General features: G+C 41.1%; 1 protein-coding gene across 3 annotated transcripts in view; it reads right to left on the bottom strand.

The window, feature by feature from the left end:
• DPH6 (diphthamine biosynthesis 6) overlaps positions 1 to 23,861 on the bottom strand; it is a 273,005-nt gene that overhangs the window by 68,399 nt on the left and 180,745 nt on the right. For all 3 annotated transcript variants that reach the window (XR_007243639.1, XM_048486218.1, XM_048486219.1), the window contains exon 13: positions 15,883 to 16,125. Coding sequence is in view for 2 of the 3 variants with exons in the window: in XM_048486218.1 (XP_048342175.1) it covers positions 15,883 to 16,125 (243 nt within the window). In the remaining variant the exon portion in view is untranslated. The remainder of the gene's footprint in view (positions 1 to 15,882; positions 16,126 to 23,861) is intronic.

The following is a 23,861-nucleotide window of genomic DNA, read 5'->3' as shown; positions in this document are numbered from 1 at the left end:
TTTAATTTCTTGCTTATGTTTGAACTACTACGGGCTGTAATGAAAGGGTCCCATACTATCCCACCCTGCTAAAATTCCTCAAAAAAGGCTCTGTCTAGCACTAAAAAAAAAGATTATAAATTTTCAGCCTACCATAGTTTCCAAATCCATGATATTTTCAACTGTTCACCCTCTCTGAGTTTGATCAGAAGACTCTTTGGAAGTAATCAGCAAACCCAGCAAATAATTGTCACAACCACTGTTCTGCATGGTCACTCCCAAAATCTAGACTAGAAATACAAATGATCAGTGTGGTTTCCCTTCCTCTTTCAAAACATGACAAGTGATTTTTAGCAACTATAAAACTTGAGAACTGTCTGATCTTCATTTATCTTATATATTCTTCATTTATCTTATATATTGCAGATAATTTACAGAAACTGTAGGATACTGTGTTGTTTGATGCAGTCAATAAAATAAAGTATACGAATGTGATCATGAGGCTAAAACAACTGAAATGAACAACAGGTTTACAGATTTCATTGACATCACTATAAAACAGTTCCCTCTTCCATTGGTTCGAAATACTGACTTATTTCACTTATTGTTGGAGGCTACTTTGTTCTGAAACTTAAACTGGTACTTTATGGAGGCAGCGTGAGGGAAATTTCAAATAGTTAACTTACAACCACATTCATCCTGCCACTATCATAATCAAAACTGTCACTGAAAATTTTCAAAAATGGCAACTCCTTAAGGTAAAATTACCTTTCTTTTTTGTGATCCTGTCAATTCTCTGTAGATGTCGCCATTCACTAGCAGTTATCTTTAATCTAGTAAAGACCAAAGGATAAAGATAAAACTGTTTCCAATTTAGCAACAGATTGATTTAAAGAGGGAAGAAACCTCTATTTCCTTGGACAGCAAGAAAAGTAAACAAGTAATGAGTTGAAAAGCTACTTAGAAATGGGAATAATTATTTGATAACATCATTATAAAGGAATGGAACCATTACTTTGGGGATGTTCAAATGGAATGTGTCAGGGCAATATCGGGCCCCTTCCACACAGCAAATGTAAAACGGATTGCAGTCGGCAGAGGTGTAACAGCAGCAGTGACATAGTGGGTAAGAGCAGGTGTACTCTATCCTGGAGAACCGGGTTTGATTCCCTGCTCTGCCACTTGAGCTGTGGAGGCCAATCTGGGGAACTAGATTAGCCTGTGCATTCCAACACATGCCAGCTGGGTGACCTTGGGCTAGTCACAGCTCTTTGGAGCTCTCTCAGTCCCACCCACCTTACAGGGTGCTTGTTGGGGGGGGGGAAGGGAAAGGAGATTGTAAGCCCCTTTGAGTCTCGTTACAGGAGAGAAAGGGGGGTATAAATCCAAACTCTTCTTCTTCATCATCATGTGAGGAAAATGGAGCCTGGAGCAAAAGTCTGAGTTTTCTGCACCGCGCACACCCCCACGAGTATGGGCAACCCCCTCCCCCACCATGACCAATCAACTTTTTTTTGTACCAGGTAATCTCAAAGTCACCATCACATCAACTTGACCTGCCCTGAGTTGTAAAACTTATGCATGTACTCCCTATTATAGTTTATGGCTTTCAATGGGCAACTCCATAAACAGACATATTCCTTTTGTTCCAGAAAAAGACAAGCTCAGAGGCACTGCATAGTAGGGTTGCCAATCTCTAGGCGGGGACTAGACATCTCCCACCATTACCACTTCTGATGTAACGAATAATTCTCTCTCCTGGGAAGAACAAGAGCCAGCTTTGGAGGGTGGACTGAATGGCACGACACCTCTCCCCAACCTGTGCCCACCCTAGGACCCACCCCCCAAATCTTCAGGTGGGATTTGGTTCATTTTGTGGGGGAGAACTGTATTCTCTTTGCAGGCAGAAACAGGCTATGCACTTTGCACACGGCCAGAGGCACTTTGTCCCTGAGGCCAGCCTTTGTTTTTTGGGGCCAGGGGAGGGGGCGGCAGGGGCTGGGACCACTCGGCAGCAGAGGTGGGAGCCCTTCCCAGACTGGCTTTCTTGTGGGTGGGCTGTGTTGGGGGGACACCTGCTGTGGGAGCATGCTGGCAGACACCAGTACTGTAGCGTGTGCTTGCCGGGTGCTTCTTGCCACTGGCCCTGGACTGCCGCTTATGCCTGGGCTGGCAGGGATGGGAGCGGAGCAGAGTGTCAGGCCTGCTGACCAGGCAGGCGGGGCTGGGATGGGGCTCCTGGCCACCAAGAGTTGGAGGGTTGGTGGCCCGGCCCCGCTGTGGGGTTTTGTTCCAGCCAGACAGTCTGCTCACTCACTCACCCCAGGACCCAGATCAATGCCAGTGGAGACGACCAGACATACGGCCTGCTCCTTGTCTTTGAGGAAGGTGAGGCGAGGGCCCAGCCAAGGCAGGAACGTCTTTCCGTGGTGTTGCCTCCACAGTCTGCACCCAGAAGAGGCACAGCAAGCCAGGTGACCAGGAGGATCTGCACCCAGCTGAAGCTCAGGTAAAGCGCCTCCAGCCACAGCTGTGCTGCTTCTTGCTCGGCCTCTAGCGCCTGCGCAGTGCACCCCCACTGCCTCGGGCAGCATGAAGCACACCCACCATCAGGCCAGACAAGGGGAGGTGACCAGCTGCCTCTGCACGACACACCAGCTTGCCTAGGTAGTGCCAGCCGGCCAGGCAGCAGGCTAGAAGTGTGGGGGCGATTTTGCGCCCCCCACATGACTAAATGACACCATATATCCCCATGGCAGGTACGCCTCTGGCGGTTGGGACAAAGTAACCAGTTTTCCTGTTTTTGCATTCACATGCATCCATGTAGGCAGCGATTGGAGCCCATGGAAACAATCTGGGTTGCTGTTGCGCCTTCGCACCGAGATGCGTCTCTTTTTAAAAATGTACTTCCCACCAATGCACAGCTATGCAGGTATGCAGGAATGAATCCCCACAGCCAGAGGTGGGATACAAATGATTTAACAACCGGTTCTGGTGGTGGAATTCAAATAATTTAACAACTGGTTGTTTACAAGCACCATTTTAACAACCGATTCTGCCAAAGTGGTGTGAACCTGCTGAATCCCACCACTGCCCACAGCCATGCTGATGTTTCACAATACGAACATCTGCACTTGTGCAGCTATGTAGATGTAAACCACAATTTTTTTAAAAAAGGAAAACGGAGGCGAATAAAGTGCCTCCTGACCGGCTGTTTGCTCGCGAGTGGCTGTAACCTGGCATTTTGAAAAGACTCACTAATAGCGTGATTCTCAAAAAACCTGTTTTGGGGAAAATAATACGGGGCAGTTCCGTTTTAGGGGTGGGATCTGTGCGAAGTCATCCCCCCCGGTGGGTTTTTTATCATCCTACACCCATGTTTATTGGCCAGTGTGGAAGTGGCCTTAGATCTAGTAACAATGGCTGCCTCAGCGAAGTCTCATTTGACTTCTCTCCATGGAAAAACCATTCACATATTGCATCTTAACGCACGCATTTTCCTTAAATCACTGTAACATCATCCCCACTGCACAAAAGTGGAATAAAAATGTGACAGATCAACATATCTGTCCCTAAATAGAATGCATTTTTTCAATATCCTAACATAAAACTACAAGGCACAATGAAAATTATTAGAAACACAGCACAGCACTGGAAGCTGTATATATAACAGAACTCTGTTAGCACAAATGAATATGTTGTTTCTAAAGTGGTAATATGTATAGAAAATCTCGTGCATCATCTATTTTCTACCTTCAATCTTTCTGAAGCACTTGTGCTTGAACTCTGAAAACAGAACAAGTAGAAGGAAGCCATCTTACTCATTATGACCTATAATTTCCCTGGCTGACATTCTTACATATTTAAACAGCCCTTCATGCCACAGTCCCTTTTAAGTATCCTCAGAGCTGCAGAAATAATTTGGGAAGCAAAATATCTAAACAGTAAGCATAATAAAAATGAAACAGGTTAAAGCTTATTAGCAGCAGGGAGCAGATGTGGTAAAGCTCTTGCAAGTTCCCCTACATTTCTTCCCCAGCAGGGACCTTCTATCAAGCTGTGAGTTAGTTCTAGAATATAATGCAAGTGGCTGTTACAGAAATTGTACCTTCCTATACTGCGACACTGTATTCAGAATTCATTTTGATTTTTTATTTCTTTCTTTATAATAATAATGTTTAAAATATTTCCTGCAGAGCGAAATGTAAAGTCAAGTGCTGAATGCCCACTAAACACAAAGATATGAAAATATAAAATTGATAAGAAAATAATTGCCATATTGAAAGGCTACTTTTTTTTTGCCAAAACTATAGGTTCCTAAGCCAAGATAAGAATAATGATTAAAGTTAAGATTCTGTGAAATTCCTTTCAAACATATATAATTCAATATATCTGTTACAATGTGGAGGAAAGATAACTATTTAAGGAACAAAGCCATAAATTGATAGCAATATAAAGTGGAAGCAAATCTAGTCTGTCACATGGAATATGATCAGAGACTATCATTCTCCAAGTTTCATTCTGTGCAGTGTCAAAAATAAGATCTTTCGGGAGGAGACAGCTGAACTGAATTAAGAGAGTTTTAAAGATGGAAAAGGTCTAAACGATGAAAAACAGTTGTGAAGGTGTACTCAAATGAAGAAAAGAGTCAGATAATTTAATCCCTAAAATCCTTCCTGGGCATAAATCATACTTTACATTATGCTTCAGAAAAGACATTTCAGATATTTGTAAGAGGATGACTTCGATTCGCTTAGCCTTCAAAATATTGAATTCAGCTGAACTACTGAGAGTTGAGTTCCTACAATAAAAGCTTTATTACAACTTTAGGCTACTCGAGGAAACTGAGAATGTACTTATGTACTAATATTAGCTTTATATTACTCTATGACTTAAACAGGCAATGCACTGCAAGAGTCTAAACCTTCTTGTTGAAAATATATTTGAGGGCTTGTTACTTTTCTCAGAGTTTTAAAAAAACTGATAAACTACTGGTGCATTTTTCACAATGGCAGAAAAAAAGGCATTTAAAAACCGGGTTCTCAAATTAATTGTCCCAATTTCATCACTTTTTAAAGGAAATATATCTTGAAATTTAAAAAGGCAGAGCTTTGGATTGACCACCTTGACTGGGTGGTGGTGGTGTCACTTTTCAATATCTCCTTTAAGCTAACATGCTCCCAAAGGTAAACACAACATATTGCTAATTACTACTGTAAACCACCCTTAGGGGCTTTCCGCACTACAGAAGGGAGCTAAGGTCGACTCGGTTCCCTTCAGTGGGGGGCGATTCCAGGCTGTCCGCACAGCAACTTACTTGGCCCCCTGGAACTGAGCTAAGTGGGATCATCTTGGTGCCTGTTTCGCTCCTCGATCATGATTGGAGCTTGTGTTACCATGGGAAACGGGAGTGTTCCCCCCCCCCCAGTTTTTACAGTTTACAGTTTACAGTTACATGCCCGCCACGACTCTCCCATTCTGCGCATGCCACAAAAGCAGCTCCTGATTGGTTGAACGGATGAGGTGTCGTTTCGATGCGTCTGCACTTTGAAGCTTCGAAGCGGTATTGACCTTGTTCCAGCAGAAAGGTGCAGTTCATAACTGCGACAGGGATGTCACAGTTCTGAGGGGGGGGAAGGGAACTGAGACAAAACAACGTTGAGCTCAGTTGCAGTGTGGATACACTGAGGTGAACCTAGATAGAAACCAGTACAACTCTGTCAGTGCGGAAAGCCCCTTAGAGAATCTTCACGCAGCATTTGGAACATTAACTTCCATTGACCAAAGAAATTAAAAACTGTTATTTCTAAGGGTTGTGATGGATAGCACATCTGGTTGTACACTGATTGAAAAACCCTAAATTGCCAGGATGGGCTTGATCACATGACCAAAAGCCATTCCATGTTTCCATATTACTAAATCAGATGACTGTCTAGATTCAACCTTAATTTTCCAGAAAGAGAAAAGCATTCAGGGTGGAACCCTATAGAATTTCACAGGGAAGATCCTGGGGAGATCTCTAACGGCCTCTCATAACCAAATTTTTGCCAGGAAGGAATGGACAATTTCAAAATTCAAAAAGAATGCCAGGAAATCTTGGTAGACACAGCAGTTGCAACCCACAGCAGTTGCAGCCCACAGTACCAAAGATTGCTGAAATCTCTAGGCACTGGAAGCGAATGTGGTTTTAACTGCTCAACTATGGAGGTTTCCACTAACTGATGACTAACTTACTGCAATGCAAAATTCAACATAATTCATTGGAATGTTACACACTGATGGGTACGCTAGAAGCCAATCTTTTTTAAAAGTCTGTAGGGCTACTACTGGAAACCAGTTACTATTGTTATTAAGCCATATAAGCCTTTTGCTATTTTTATTTCAAGGTTAACTTGGCAGATCTGCAACAAAACTAGTTGTAGATATATTTTTACTCTTTTATCTTTATGGTAACATACAGTATATGGGGACTTAATCTATGAGATCTGACGGAGAGTTACAAGAATGCATTATACAAGCCAAAAACATTTATTCTGCTTCATGGATGAAGAAGAAAAACACAGAGCAGTTAAAGTGATTATTTACTGCTGAGCTGGCATACATGTTGCTGGGTCAGGTGAAGCCGGTACTCGTGCCAAAGGTTTGAAGAGGTAATAATATTTCCGTGAAGCCCACATTCTGCCAATGTAAGTATCCAAGCCTGAATGAGAAACTATCAAACATGGGAGAAGGACCAAAAATACTTTATTTCTCTCAGAACCAAAAATTATTCAAAAATAAGCACCATTTAACTCAATGGGATTGACTCCTACGTAGGAGTGGGTGCCTGACATTTAAGCACAGAAAAGTTTGTAATCCACCTTTACGTTACAATGGCTACCTAGGCAGCTGACAATTTAAAACATACATTATAAAGTCATGTTTTAAAGCCGTTAAACTCAATCCCTAACACAAATAATTACAAGATTTTTTGAAAAAGGTTTAGTTAAAATGCATATAAAACATAAAAATAGAGACTGAAACATTGGTTAGGAAGAAGAAATCACTGAGGTACTGACAACTGAAACAAAAAAGTCTGCACCCACTGGCAGAAGACACAACAGGAGACAGCTGACAGATTTCCAGGGAATTGATGCTATGACCCAGAAGTCCCGTCACCCAAGTGGCCATCTGCCTGATCGCAGAAGTTGGGGAACCCAAAGCAGGGCCTCCAAAGATAACCATAATGGTTCGGCAGGTTCATATGAGATTAGGTGGCATTTCAGGCATGCTGGTTCCAAACCAGGTAGGGCTTTGAAGGTCAAAATGAACACCTTGAACTGTATTGGGAAACAAATTGGGAGCCAGTGTAAGTCAGTCAAGTCTGGAGTGACATGGTCACTACAGCCCAATCCACTCAACATTGCAATAATCTAATCTCAATATAATCTTAATAGAACCACAGTGGCCGGATCTTTTCTGCCCAAGGATGGCCACAGTTGCCTAATCAGTGAAAGATGGTAAAAACAGGCAGCTAACCAGTGAAAGAGGTTGAACTGTGAAAACAGGGAACCAGGGGAGGGCAAAATAGTGGCTTGATTCAGCTAGGTACGCTTTGCAGCAGGAGAATCCTGGATGCAAACAAAAACAAAACTGAGAAAAACCCACTGCAAAGCAAACAGTCACACAGTAAGAAGTGAATGTATAAAGCAGGGGTCCCCAAACTACGGCCCGGGGGCCAAATGTGGCCCCCTGAAGGCATTTATCCGGCCCGCCAGGCATGGCGGCAATGGCTCCATTCATGTGCAGTGGGGGCTCGAGGGAGAGGAGGAATCTGTGGCCTCCATTGCGCTACTGGATGATGGGGCTGCGTGTGTCTGGCTGGGCGCTGGAGGGTTTCCCACTGGGTTGTTGTGCCTTGCAGTCAGCTTGTCTGCCTTCAGGCTCCCCCACAACCTGAGGAATGGGGCTATCCACCTCTCAGTCCCCTGCCAACAAGGCCAGCTGAAAGCAAAAGCAGGGCGGATCCCCAAACCCACCACCTTGGCGGGACCAGCTGGTAGGGCCAGGCGCTTAAGCGGGTCTCCAGTGGGTTTTGACTGTTGGGTCTGCTGGAGGGAAAACAGAGCCCTGGAGATAGTCCACTGCCTCTGGAGTCTGCTTTTCAGATCGGCTCCCCTTGGGCTCCTGGGCTCCTTTCTCCCCAACCAGCCTATGCAAGTAAATAAAGGCAATGCCCACAGGTCTGCTCTCTTTTTCTTCTGGTCAAGCTATGAGTTGCTGCTTTCTAAACACTTGCTGATCAAGCAGGCAGGAGGATGACATATTTTGTGGATATTACCTCTTATGTAAGAGTAGCCAACCTTCTAGGGAGGCCCGGAGAGATATCCCAGAATTACAGCCAGGACCTCCAGGTGACAGAGATCCAATTCCTAGAGAAAAATGACTTTACTTTGGGACGGTGGGCTCCCCACCCCAAAACTCCCTGCACCCCCAAATCTCCATGAATCTTTTCTCTGACCCAGAGTTGGAAACCTTACATGTGGCGGCATGCCTGCTCCCGCCCTTCCCTCTTGGCTACTCCATGTGTTGCTTCCCTTCAGGCTTTCTGTTCCGCCTCACTTCCCAGATTGGCATCCAGCCAGGCCTGGTGAATCACCTGCAACTGGCTGCTAGGGGAGGAAAAGAACCCAGGAAGATACCTGATTCTGGGTTAGATGGAATGCTTCATTGGGAAAGTTCTGCTTTTTTTTTTTTTACAGGGGAAGGTATTCCACAGCCTCCCCAACAATATTTGGAGCCCACCCTGTACTTGACATACTTTGGTCACTGTTCTAAAAACAGACCATGACAGAAAGGCTGAAAGGTGAAATCAAACATTTTACAATCATTTGTGCATAGGAATTTGTTCATAGTTTTTTTTAGTCCGGCCCTCCAACAGTCTGAGGGACAGTGAACTGGCCCCCTGTTTAAAAAGTTTGGGGACCCCTGGTATAAAGGGTCACTTCCATCTTGTCGGAATTAAGCTTCAGTTTGTTAGCCCACATTCACTCCAAAACTGCCTCCAGATGCCAGTCCAAGGTTTTTACAGCCTCTCTGACATCCATTGGAAGTGCAAGATAGGGCTAATGATGAGTTGTCCCAGGCATAGAACCTCAAGTGACAGGGATATTCCAACACCCACTGAGAATTCTACAAATGGCAGTTAACAGAGGCCGTTTCTGCGCGGGCATTTAATGGCGGCCTGGAGACGGCAAAAACGCCGTCTCCAGGCCGCCATTCGCACAGGGGCATGAGCAGCTTGGGGCGCCATCGCTACCAGCGTAGCCCTAAGCACCACCTGACAGCCGCGAAGCCGGCGTTTTCCCAGAGCGCTCGGAAGCGCTCTTGTTGGGGAAACGCCGCCTCGAAGCCGCTGTCGAGCGAACGGCAGCGGCTTCGAGACGCCTCCCCCACCCTCCTTGCACCCGGCACTTACCTTGTCCCCGGGCCTCCAGCGCGTCGCCGAGGCCTGGGGACACGCCCCCATGCCCTGCACCGCTGGAGCAGGCACGCAGGGCAAGGGGGGCTTGTCCCCAGGCCTTGGCGACGCGCCGGAGGCCCGGGAACATGCCGGGTCGGCCGGGCGCCGGCACTCTGCGGCGTTGGCTGCCTGGCTCTGTCTGAAACGCAGGACCTCGTCCACAGTCGCGGGACGGTCCTAGCGTCGTACGAGTCGGCGTCAAGAACGTTAGCCCGGCCGGCCGTTTCCTGTAGATTCGTCGCGGAAACGGCCTTCGACCATTAAAAGAAACTTAACAGTTGATAACTGACTGTTGAAGCTGGAGTGAGAGGAATGCATTTGTTTAGAATCAAGAATGAGCCTGTGTGAGAGAAATAGCTCTTATTTGAAGAGAGTGATCCCTAACCAGTTCTAACAAAACAGCTTTTAAGTACAAAGAGTGATCCCTAACCAGTTTTAAGGGAGAAAATTGAGGAAGCTATGTGTTTGTTTCTAACTATTCCAACCTAAGAACTATTGTTTCAAGAAGTTAATGTGTATTCTAATATGTAGTGACTGTCAAAGTGTCTTCTCAGTACTTATCCAAACTATCAGCACCTGTCTGTGAACTACATCAGATAACATCCTAACTACAAAATGTCTTATTATTTCTACATTTCCTCATTCCTGTTTTATCAGCCAAGTTTATTTTTCTGAAAAAATCACCTCTGAATAAAATGCTCTCTTTCTCCATGAAAAAATCACCTCTGAATAAAATGCTCTCTTCCTCCATGAGCCTGAACCAGGATTTAGGGAGTGGCTGGAGATAGTCAATGTATTGTGGCACATTTTCTTTCTCTTCTAGATGCAGTTCTAGAGCTGCAAAAGGAAAGATTCTTAAGGCCAGTTAGGCTGCTTGATAATGACTTCTCATGCCAAAATAGAAAATGCATCAAAGTTGGGCAATTACACAAAGGAAAGAAAAAATTTTGGTCTCTGGCTTTTAGGTAAAATTCAATACTATTCCCCATGTCCATCTCCCTTGTGACACGTAATGTCTAGTTTTACAAAACATGTGGCACAATGTCACTGTGGTGTGAGCTTTCTAGGTTTCACTTTACAATGAACAGAGATGCTTTTGAACTAAGTGACAGTAACACCCTAGCTATGGTGGAGCTGCGAAAGCTGCTGGGAGTTCCTCACAGAGATGCCCTTTGATTGACATACCTCTGCAATGTCCTTAGAGAGCTGTTAGTAAATGACACAATTCAATCCAGACTCAATAATATGCCTCAGTGAATTAAAATGAACTCTTGCAGCCAGTCACTGCTATTTCATTACACTATAAATATTTGGAGTACTTCCATCTATCAATAATGCCATCTGGCCCATCCAGAAGAAGTGGACTATAACCCATATGGTTTATTTTCTCCCTATTGATTATTCCTATGAATGAGTTAGCAAAAAAGAAAAAAAAACTGCTTGTAAAATTATCATGTTGGATGACACTAACATTACAAATGTTACACTCACACAAAAGATAGCCAGACAATGAATTACAGAAAGTTTTAGGTATTTTGTGAAAAAGTGCACCATATTTTTATTTAAAGACATATTGCTTTAATAATGGGGGTCATGAAATACAGAATGGTTTTATAGAATCCAGTCATGTTGGAAAGGAATTAGGGTTATCACCATTTTTACTAACTAAGGCTTTGTGCCTAACAGCAACTGCACAACAGGGATCAACTCAACAGGGACGTCTTTTCCTATTGCTGTGGTACCATACCAAGCAATGGGAAACATGCAGAATTTCTGCATGTCATGCAGATGTTAATGGTGCAGAGATTCTGACAGGAAACCAGTGACAACCATGAAAAAGAACAAAATGCATATGTTAGATGATTCATGACAGATAAGTAAATAGTTCTCATAATGCCCTTTTCCTTTCAACACTGAGTACAGGAAGTGGGGATTGACAGAAAAACTTTCTGCATTGCAAATATACAGATTAAATAAAGATGTAAAAATGGGTAAAGTTCAGAGACTCAGCTACTTATTTAATTTATTTATTTGCCACATTTCTACCTTGAAGAACTCAAGGTGGCTTACAATGTAGATTAAAAAAATAGTTAAAAACAAACAAATAAAAGACTGCAATTTAAAATCCCAATTAGGACAGCCAATAAATAAAAACTAAATTATTCAATTGGAGTCCTAAATAAAGATGTTTGCAATGGCCTCCTCAAGATTGAAGGTAAAAAGCCAGGCATACTTCCCTGGGGAAGCTATTCTAGAATTATGTAATCACTGAAAAAGACCTGTCTCATGTGCCTAACATATGAGATTCTTTGATTGTCAGCCAGGAGGGCCTCTTTCTGTGATCTATTGTCAGCCAGGAGGGCTTCCTCCTGTGAACTTTGCAGCCCAAGTGTGAATTCTTCTTCTCAAACCTTGATTCAGAGTTCTGTGTGACTGTTGCCAACAGGGTAACTATTCATTTTTCAATCCGACCACAAGGACGAACAGACTATATTTAAATAATGTAGATTAGCTGGCTGAAGGCTGATTATGAATTAATATTTTTAAATGTTTGCAAAAAATTCATTTTAGAAACCAGATTTTCTTCAGTGAAACATATAGTTGATGCCCTAAAGCTGTATACATGGAAACACTATTGTTCAATTACTTTCTATCTTTAAAAAAGAGACAAAAATTACCTGAATAATCAACCCGTAAATCTGAACTCACTGAGATGATTTTAGGATGATCTTTTGCCATTGAAATTAGCTATTGTTTAACGGACACAACAGTACCTCAATATTTCCAAATTGTGGTTTTGTTTGTGGACTCCTCTGATTTTTACCAACAGTAGAAATTACAGAGGGAATTATGGCTTTTCCTGACAAAACAAACACTGAAGACACATGTGCATGTTACCTTCCCCCTTTCTTTCCAGTTATTGATCTTCCTAAGTAACAGAGAACAAAATTATGGGGCAGTGAAAAATTTCTAGTAACATAAAGGAATGAGCAATCAGAAGGTTAGAAAGTGGGATGCAAAGAAATAATTTTCTTTGTTGTCCTTGGTTTCTCTCCCATGCTATCAAGTAACAGCAGTAATGATAGAGAGAGAAGAAAATGGAGAAGTATCTGGAAGACTGAAGTGACAACAGAAGATATACTAAAACACAACTGGTAATTGCAGAGGAAACTGAGAAATGGAAAATTTTCAGACAAATTGATAAAAATGGTCAATCATGTGTCTTTCAGCTGATAAACCTATTGATTGTTCTGAAAACTTCAACCAGATGCTTTTTTGAAAGGACTGAAGTATAACCTAATTTATAGTTCAACAGAGAACACCCGTTGTTAAAAGGAAAGGTCACTGTTACCATTTTTCCTCCTTACATTTGGCCCTACTCAATTTGAATGGGACCTAGTCAATTAAACCAGATATATCAGTAAAATTTATTAAAACTTGCTATCTTAATTACAAAAAAACCCAAATGTGCAGTCACAACTGGGAGATATCCAGAGCATGTCCTATGTTGCTTTCTTGAGTAGTTTTTGTCTCAGAAAACTTGGTACCTACCGGTACCAAAAATGATTCAACTTTTCTGAAATACCTAGAGAGACATGGCAAAGGATTTTGTTGCCCTTCTTTGCATCACCGTGCAAGTATACATGGAAAAGCTGTGAAAATGTTCCTTTGAGAGAATTGCCACGCCTTCTAATTTTCCTGCAGGTTCTTTTTTTTCTATTTTTAAGCCTAGGCACATAAAAGCTTCTGTACCTATTCAACCTAAAAATAAAAACTTGATTCTAATATTCTACATGAGCAAACAGAATCAAAAAGATGTTCTAGAAGCCAGAATGGTGCTACAGTTAGAATGCTGAGTTAGACCTGGAAAAACCCAAGTATAAATACCCATTTACTATGAAATGATCTCAGTGATTTTAGGTCATTTACTGTCTCTGAGCCTAACTTAATATTTTTGAGATAAGACAATATTTTTCCTGCAGTTTTGTCACAGGTTATTCTTCTACTTAATAGAAGCCATTTTTGACTCTGAGGTCTTCATAGAAATCTTCGCGCTCTCTCCCACGCAACAATTTCATCCATATTTAGTTTACTAGAGTTGAATGATTTTCAAATTTGTGTTTAACAAACATACAACAATGACAACAACTAGAACCTAGATGGGGAAAAGGAAGGAAGAAAGAGAGAATGCAACACCCAGCAGACCACTGTGGACAGGTGTGAGAAGAAGACATAAATCTTGTGTAAATTTAGCTATTTTGGTTTGGGGAAGAAAGGAGAAATTTTGTTAAATAAAACTGTATTGGTAACATATACCTAATAATGGTTTTGTGTAAGGTGGGCTTGTTGCTCATAAAGCACAACAATATCTTAATATATTTATTTGTGTATTTCCTTGGCATCATTCCTGGCCTAAGTTATGTTTATAATATTATAAAATTATATTTGACCTTTTCTCAACGAGACTTAAGGGGGCATGTTCAGGGTTCCCAAGAGAAATCCTATCCATGCAGTGAACAGAACCAGAACCATTGCCAAACATGCTTAACTGATCATATTAGCTGGTATGCATTCGGATCATGTTGTGGGACTTAAATATCCTGCTTCATTATGACCAAAATGGCAAACATCTTGAAGGACATTTACCCATGATTTCAATTTGGCAACAAAACTCTGACAGTGCTAAACTCTGGCACACTGCCTCTGTCACTGCTAAGCTGAACTGGAACTGCTGTGAGTGAAAAGATGTGCATAACATAATAGCATGAAGTTATTGCCTTGAGTTTTAAACAGAATATATCTATTTCAAAATGGGCCATAGTATGTGGATTAATAGATCTGCAAAATGAAGCTAAGGACCGCCAGAGGAAGATTTCTCTACAGAGAGAGGGGGATTTTTCTGAAGGAAGTCCCAGGTATGCAATTAAGTCTGAAATCTAAATAAATACATAAATTTAAATAAATAAAGGAATTAAAAACTACCTAAAGTGATAGAAACAAAACCTGTAGCGGTAAAAGAATGGCCACTGACCTTTCAGTTGCTTTTTTTGAGGTGGTAAGGCAACCACAATGATATTGCTAAGCCTTCCAAGCACTGGCTTTTGTAAAGCAAAACCATTGCGGGGAGGAGGGGCAAGGGCAAAGGTAGACTTGAAGGCCAAAAGAGTTCTGGAAAAGGGTCTTGCCCTCTATGATGGAGGACTCACAGAACACCTGAATGAGACCATGAACGGTGATTGCATTGGAGTCCTCACTACCTAGAACCAATTTGAGTCCCAAGCCTAGCAGCCACCATTTTCACACATCTGGTGCTCCAACTTTTCTGCAGGGGCCAGGATGCCAGGAAAATGGGGAAAGGAGAGGCAAGCAAAGAGACAAGAGAGGAAGACAGATTAAAGGCTGGTGAGTGGGAAGGAGAGAAGGAAGAATGAAAAAGGATATGTTATGGGTGCTGCCAGGGCAGAGAATGAGGAAACAGTGAGAGGGGATGTATTGTTGAAGGCTTTCACGGTTGGATTCAACTGGCTCTGGTGGGTTTTCCGGGCTGTGTGGCTGTGGTCTGGTGGATCTTGTTCCTAATGTTTCTCCTGTATCTGTGGCTGGCATCTTCAGAGGTGTATCACAAAGTGAAGTCTGTTAACAGACTTCCCTCTGTGATACACCTCTGAAGATGCCAGCCAGAGATGCAGGCAAAATGTTAGGAACAAGATCCACCAGACCACGGCCACACAGACTGGAAAACCCACCAGAACCAGTAAGAGGGGAGTACAGGAGGAGGAAATGAAATGCCCCTTGCAAGTACTTATGGGTCCCTGGCTTGTTCCTATTTAAATCTAAACCAATAATTATTATCAAAGTCATTATTAACCAACGACTGATATGATTCAAAGCCATGATGTACTATTTAATGGACTTTTGAAGATATTTTGCTATTTCTAAATCTTGAGAGAACAAAATGAAGTTTACTGAGAAAAAGATAAATTGTTTTGATGCACATAATTTTTATTCAAAAAGTGTAGAATTCCTTATGCAGGATGACAAAATAAACTGCCTTTGTGTAGAAAAGGGCAGGAACACAGTTATTTTAAATGCTAAGTATTTTTCAAAAATTTCCAGCTGGAATTGGATGTTCTAAAAGGATTCTTTAACTTGTTGCTTTGGGGAATTAAGACAAAGTTGGTGATGAATATAACTTTCTATTAAGCAATTTTCTTTTTACAATTGTTCACAGCCATTTATGAGCTCTAACATAACAGTTCAATCAAACCTTATTATATCAGTCTTACTTGTGCCCTTGTGAAGTGCGCTGAGAATATTCTGATATTCCTTCAAGTTAGGGGAAAACATTTCATAAACTGTTATTTTCAAAGCAGAGAGAAGAAAATTGATATTACAAATACCTTTTTAAATTCTCTTAATTTCTTCTGCCATGTAGCTTGAGCGACAGAAATGTACTTCTTGTCAGTTACATAACAATTTGCCATAAGTACATGTTGGAGTTCAGCATTCTGGCTCATCGCTTTTAGGACTTTTTCAACGTGGCTTAAGGAAACCAAAGCCTCTGCTTTTATGCCAGCACTTATGAGCTGCATAGTACAAGGTATAAGTGCAATCTGTCCAGCACAGTAAAGAACTTCTCCAACCTAAAAAAAAAGAATAAAAAAGAAGAACGGTATTAGAGAGATTCTGATATTGTTGTTCAACAGTTGCTGCGAGTGGTTGGTAATAAACTGTCTCTAACTTATAGAAAAAAGGGCAAGTGTACCAGTGGAGAAGTCATTTCTGACAACGATTTAGTTGTATCATAAAAAGTACCTCAGTTTAATAACCTTGAATCTGAAAGTTAATACATGAATGTCCATTTGAGCATAATCACCTTGAAGCAAATCAGCAGAGAACTGAACAGGGATGCCTAGAAATATGTAAATATAACCTTTCGCAATGTCACAATATTTTCAAGGTATCAATGCAAGATTTTGTGCCACGTTTCAGATAAATTTGCTGACAATCTGCCAGCACAAGAGTTCACAAAAAGGAGGGAGGAGGAAGGGATTTGTAAACTCTATACATAGACAATAATTCTCATCAATTTAAGGCAAACATGCTGACTCAAAAGAGTTCTTTTTTGCACATAAAAGATAATCTCCCAAATATACAGAATGGTCATTCTGCATATTTCTGCTTCTAGTATGGTGTCTGTTCTATGCAACGCTACATGCTCTCCCATAAATGTTTCTAGATAATCTTGGGCCAGTTACACTCTAATCCTCACCTAGCTCAAATGAAGGATAGAAGGACTATACATGTGGATAGCATTAAAGTATCTGCATCTGAAAGATCTCGGTTCATATCCAAACAAAGTTACGAAATTAACTTTTCCATTTCACATTTATATCCCAGGACTGGGAAACAGGGAATAGCCAAGACTATACCCCAGAACTATCAACAGGGAAAAGCTCCTCTATAGGGGGCATTCTTAAATCTATGAATTTGAAAATGTGCTCACTTACAGACAACACCTTTGAAGGAGGTATTTACTAACTAATACGGGCCCTATAACAGAGATAACAATCTGGAACTGGCTCTTATATCACATTAATCTCACATTTATGAAAAATGGATAAAAACTGATGAATCAAATATTAAAAATGTTTTGTTAATTTATTAGATTTTCAGTTACAGTACTTAAAAATACTCTAATACAAGCAAACATGTTAACATTCTCTGGGATAGGGCAGTATAAAAATATGAAAAATAAATACATTCTACACTGATTGACAGTTTCTTAAACTTGAATCATTGCTATCTATCAAACAGATACAGCTTGGAACCAGCATACTTTAAAGATTGTCTACTCTCATATGAACCCACCCAATCATTACAGTCATCTTTGCGGGGCTCCATCATCTGACATAAGACAGGCAACAACTCAAGAAAAAGGATTTTCAGCCATTGCCTCAAAACTATGGATTGCCCTCCCCATTATGTAGAAAAGGAAACAAAGGAAAAGATCTAATTTGCTGAAATAAAGCATTAGAAATGGCAAAGTGTAATGTCTTGTTCAGATTACTGTGGGATTCCTGCTGGACCAAGATATTGGCAAGTTTTTCCAAGCACAAAGTAGAACCCACAATGTGACATTTTGTATTTCACCAAAGAGTGCATATGGGTGATACTGTGTTCCTATTTATATATCTGGAAAAATATATCTGAAAAATTTATGCCCTGCCTTTCCAGAGAACCTGTTGAGGGGACACTTAAAGCAAAACACAATAAATCATAAAACTGCATACAAATCATTAAAATTCACAAACTATTGAAAACATAACCAGAGAATAAAAACAGCACAAAACATTTAGCAGCCTAAAATGATCCTCACAAAAACAATTTTCAGGTTAAAATCAGACTGTAAAAGTAATTTTTTTTAAAAAAAAAATCAAGCCTTTTATATAAAAGTCTAGGAAAAAAAGAAATGTTTGGCTTGGCAAGTTTAATGAGTATGGCAGTTGCAAGAAATGAGAAAACGGAACCTTGGAGACTTATCATGAAGGTTCCTTCTGCTCTGAGATAAGGAGGGCATCTTGAAAGCCTGAGTGTTTCCCACTAGCTTCTCAGGGAGGCAGGACTACAACTTTCCACTTCCTGTTCTTCAGTTGGGAACCTGTGGACCAGTTTAAATGCTTTCCGAGCTAACGAACAGTGTAGGTCCCATTGCACCAGCAGCTGGGGCTGCAGACTTACACCACCAAAAAGGTGGCGTAGTTTAACCATAGAATTTTAGGTAAATTCCACAGTGCTTCCATAATGCAATTATGTCACTTCTAGGTCTGTGCTGGAAGTGATGTCACATTCTGAGTGATACTGAGTCAGGCCCTTGGTCAATCAAGGTCAGTATTGTCTACTCAGGCTGACAGGTTTCAGGCGGAGGTTTCAGGCCTGAGGGTTTCAGGCCCGAGGTTTCAGGCGGAGGTTTTTCACACCCCATTTTTAACTGGAGATGCTAGAGATTGAACCTGAGTTCTTCCACAAACCAAGCAGAGGCTCTTCCACTGCGCCATAGCTTGTAAGTCTGTGCCAGCTCCCAGTTTAGCTCAATATGTTTTGAACTGTGTCTGGCAACCCTACAAACAGTATTTGCCTGAGAAACTCATTGCATAGTGATGCTGCACAATGTTGATGGGTAGAAAAGTCGTGGGGAGGACTGTTTTAGTCAGGGGCAGCCAAACATCTCCCAACATGTCTAGTCCCAGCCTAAGAGAAATCTATCATTATATGAAATAGTGGAGCCTCTTGGAGGTACATTATTTGCAGAATCCTTTGTGTTTTTTTAAAGGACACTGTCCTTAAAGATGTGGTTATCAAAGCATGTGACAAAGCCATATGTAACTCCAAATCTGTCCTTATAAACTGCCTGTGTCTCAGAGAAGACTCACACATGTAACTATTGGAAGAGCATCTTAAATAATTTGGCAATCAAATTCTATGATTAGCAGCTGAAGAGGGGGAGGCGGCAAAGAGGAACTATAATACATGACACCCATCTTCAGTATTTTTAAGTTGTTTAAAATGTCTAAAATACTGTTTTTATGCTATATATAACCCACAAAAATTGGAAGAAAAAAGGAATGCAATTAATATTTTTGTTAAAAAGAACAAATGGTCTTGGGCGGGGGGGGGGGGGGATATGTGCTATTTAAAAATGTGTGCCACTGAACAAGGGAGTCCAGCCAGCTATCATGTGGCATATTGACAAGATGAGCAACAAATCCAGAAAGAAATTATTCAGAGAAGTTTTTTTTATTTCTTAAGAAGGGTTTGTTCCAAAGTTATCTCAACAGACAAGATGAAGCCCTAGTGTGGGTCATTTACATTATTCTAGTAAAAAAAAACCAGCCTCCTGTTTGTCCCCAGTTTTGTATGCAATCCTATCCCCCCATTAATTATGAGAGAAAGGAGAGCTGTTCATCCAGTTCATTTCCCTCATATTTGAACAGATTGTTTGAGACATAATATGAATACTAATTACTGATAAAATATCTGTCAGTGTTTTGAAATATGTACCAAGATAACACCGTCTTAAAGGGCTCGTGATGACTTCTGATAAAATTAACCCATGTAGTTAGGAAGAAAGTTCAAAACAAATCTGAGAGTGTTTCAAGAAAAGTGGGAAACCTTTCAGTCATAGCAATGAGGCAAAGTCTCGCTGAACTTGGATGCTTCAGTCCTATTCCACTGGCTAATGACAAGCTTTGTTCAGATAACTGAAACTGTTCTCACAGAGATGTTTCATGCTCCATTCCATTGGATCTGTTCTAATAACCTTCCCACTAAAACAAGACTCACTGCACTGAAGGAAGGCATTAACTGAATTGCTATAGGATTCGACCCCAAAAGCTTTACTTCACTGAAGTTGCAAACTTGAAATGTGTGAATTAATATACAAATGTCTGAAAAAGAAACTCCTCATAGGAACTAATCATAGGCTATCTAGTATTAATGATTAGTATGCAAAAACGTTATTAACAAAGCTGTTCAAAATTAGCATTGGCCCAATATCAGTGTGTTTCAACAGGCAAAGCAATACCCTTGAAACGAAATTCCTGTCACCTTACTTCTAGTTGTTGCAAATTAATCGCCATCCTTCGAATATACAAGATGGCTTATTGAGGAGATTTTTTAAAATCTAAAGCTAAAATGATAGATGTGAATATGGACAATTTGGCTTATTAAGTTGTATGCTAGTTTAATATTTCTATTGTTTATGATAGCAGACATGTCTATTAAAATGTTTCTCCAAAATACACATTTTAAAGCCCAAAATTTCCAGCAGTCCCAAATGTGTCAGTTTTTAAAATAGCAATCCTAGAAGTTATTGACGTTAATTTGTGGTAAAATTGCAATTTAATGTAATTTTCTCTATAATTTTTGTAACCTACTTTTGTTTCACTTTTCATTGTATGTATTATACTGTTCAGTGCATTGTTTTTAATTGGGTGATCTACCTTGAGTTTCAGTGGTCAACTATAAATTCAGTAAGCAAATTTTGGGAAGAAGAAATGTCTACATTGTGAAGCTCAGTCAAATTAGAGTCGGCTATTGCAACCTGTTTTGATCATCATGACAAACACTATATTTGACTCCAGTTTAATAGCTTACAATATCACTCACACATTTATAGCTCAATTAATGTACAGTAGTTATTCAACTGCAAGATTTGAGTTTTGTCATAGGTATGCCATCAAAAAAGGTATCATCTTATATTTCAATTTAAATGATAAATATATCCAATAAGAAACTGTGGTGTCTTAAGCTGGCCCTCCCCTCCCCTCCACAGCCTCTACCTGGTAACTGTGGCTAACTTTTGTGATGCTGGCCACTGGGCCAAGCCCACTTGCATGGGAGGAACCCACAAGGACCTGGGGGGGCTGCCCCCTCACTTTCCCTTATGCACCTCTCCTCATACTATTACCTCTTTCCATTCTACTGCTTCATTCCTTCCTACATTTTACCTACCTTTAACCTTATGGTATTTATTGTTTATTTACTTCATGTATACTTTATCTTTCTTCATAGTGGGGACCAAAGCAGTTGACATTATTTTCGTCTCCTTTTTATCTTCACAATGATCCCATGAGGTAGATTGGGCCGAAAATACATGGTAGCCCCAAAATCACCCAATAACCTTCCACAGCAAGATGGGAATTTGAATGTAAGGCCTTTTCCACACAAGTAGTTTACAACTTATCTTGCCATTAAAGACTAGTTTTAATTCTGCATGTTTCTTCTTCTATTTGGTTCCAGAAATGATTTCCCTTCATTTTTCCTCCATTGCATTCCCAAGGACTTTTACCACAACATTTTAAAATCTGTTTCTGAGCCAGCTTCCCTTGAGCATGCAGTCATGTTGAAACTATCTTTATTTCTCCTCTCCATCAAACATGAGGCCCTTATCCATACCATGTGTGGCCCACCCTTATCTTCAGCCATTTTGTCCTCCCCTTGTCGTCCATTTTCTAAGGGAATTTTAATTTTTCTCTTGTCACATTGCATTAGTAATGTAATGTTAAGGTGAAAATATAGTTTGTGTCCATGTGAGGAGTGAGTGAAATTGACAAGAGAAGTTGCTTACGCGGGAGGAAATTAACAAGGGATGGCTAAGGTAAACTTTGTGCATTACTGCAGCTGTAATTTGGCTGGAAAATATGTGAGTATGTGTGTGTGTAATCTGAGGTAGGGGCTACATGTTTCTGTTCCTTCAGGTAATGGTGCCTGCTCCAGAAAGCGGGGGGGGGGGGGGCTTGTTTCCATTTTCTATGGGTAGTTTCCAATGGTAAAAATGAAGGCTGAGACATTTTTGAATTGCTGCTTCCTTGTAACAGTGCATTAACCCTAAAACACCTGCACAAAAGAAAAAAAGGGGGTTGTTTTTCTGCATCACAAATGACATTCCACCATCATTACGACTAATATGTTTTTAGCAGCAGCGTGTGGAATAAATGCAACTGAAGTGGTACAGGAAAAAATGACAAGAGGGAATGGAAGTGTGCAGAATGATTGCACAGAACACTTTTCCAAGATACAAGGTTTGAACTCTTGGAAAATCTGTAGTAAGCTGTGCATCTGAAAAAGGCCTAAGTCTCCAGGTCCTACTCTGAAGCTCTAATTGCTACACCACACTGGTTTTCATAAGGTAGTTGCTGTTGAACAAGAGCAAGCAGCCAAACCTTGGAGAGTCATGTAAGTTGGTTTGTATTAAGTCATCAGTGGCTGCTGCCAGGCCGTAGTTTGCTAACTTGCATGACTCATTCAAAAATCTTACAAATGTGTTTTTCGCAAGGCACAATTTTTCCACTTGCTGTGCAGCATTCACAATTTCAATGCATTTTAAAAATTTTGGGCTACGTGAAATGAAAGCACAGTGTATGACATCAGACAATTTTTTTGTAGCAGTTCTGGAAAAATACTAGTGGTGGTGTATCTAGCCATGAAAATTCAATTGAGAACTAGAAATCATGCACTAATTGACACAGTGCTTATCTTGGGTGTATTCTGCACGGGCCCGGGGAGCGGTGGTGAGCCGGTGTATGAGACACTGGTGCAGACCTTGGGCTATTCGCACACTTGTGTGTGGGCAGCCTGGGAGCTGCTGCAGCCCGCAGCTGCATGGAGGCACGCCGCTGCTTTTTTTTTTTTAAAAAAAAGCATGTCCCTTCCCTTTCCTGCGTAGCTCCGTCAGGACAAGACGATACCCACCCCCCGTGGCCCTGGCAACTCCCTGGGGGTTGGGGGCAGAAGGCGTCTCCCTTCGTACCCATGGAGCCACGCAGGAAGAAAAACAGTGGCACCACGTGGACGCCTCTGTTTTTCAAAAGACTCGCTCATTTAGCAAGTTGGAAAAAAAACGTTGTGGGGGAATAACATTGTTGTGGCTTTGCTCCAGTGGCAGCAGCTGTGTGAAGTCCTCCACAATGGCGTTTTTAGTGGCTGCACACCGCTGTATACAGCCCGTGCAGAATCCACCCTGGTTGATTTTTTCACCAGTTCGCAATATAGCTGCAAAATTATTCACTTTGAAATTGAACATTGAGTATCCTGAAAACTTCCTGACAGAAGAATATTTTGCAGTACATATGGGTACATCATGTACACATCAATGTTGCTGATGAAACTGTTATATTTAACACACTCCTGTAAATAAATAAATAGCACAAATTGGTGTTATTCTATATGCTGATGTTACAACTTGTCATGTTAGGCAGTGGTGGAGTAATGGTAGAGTGGTTGGTGTGGGTGACCCTGGATCAGTTATCCATTCTGCCATGAAGCTTTCCAGGTGACTTTAGCCGTCACTCACTGTAACCTACTTTACGAGATTGCTGTCATGATACAACAATTGTATGGTCTTTGGAGAAAAGGATAAAAATATACTACAAGGGCAGAATTGGCGCATTATTAGAATATATATATGTTTATATACAGTGTGTGTGTGTGTGTTTATCCCTAAACAGTGTGCATTTGAATGTGTGCATGTGTATATGTAACCCCTATGTTCAGAATGGGATGACCCAGAAAGGGGTGGAGACTGAAAGCAGCAGAAGGCTGCAAAGCTCATGAAGTTGGAGGAAGCAAGGCTACCAGGCTGGGACCTTGACTGATTTTTATAAGCCCTTAACACCTTGTTTAAGGTAACTGCAATGTTTATTTTTGCTATATTGTAAATGCTAGAATTTATTGTTTCAGGGTTTTGTGTATGTAAATGGTGAGAGTTCTTTTGGGGACCTTCATCATCTTGAATCCAGTTCACCAAGCCTCTGGAGTCTTCATGAGCCAACCAGCAGCAGGAAGAATGGACTTGGCATTATCCGACTGTAATTAGAAG

Source organism: Sphaerodactylus townsendi, linkage group LG02 (assembly GCF_021028975.2).
Source record: "Sphaerodactylus townsendi isolate TG3544 linkage group LG02, MPM_Stown_v2.3, whole genome shotgun sequence".
NCBI lineage: Eukaryota > Metazoa > Chordata > Lepidosauria > Squamata > Sphaerodactylidae > Sphaerodactylus > Sphaerodactylus townsendi.
Note: the sequence above shows the minus strand (reverse complement) of the source record. Positions and strands in the feature narration are given on the sequence as shown.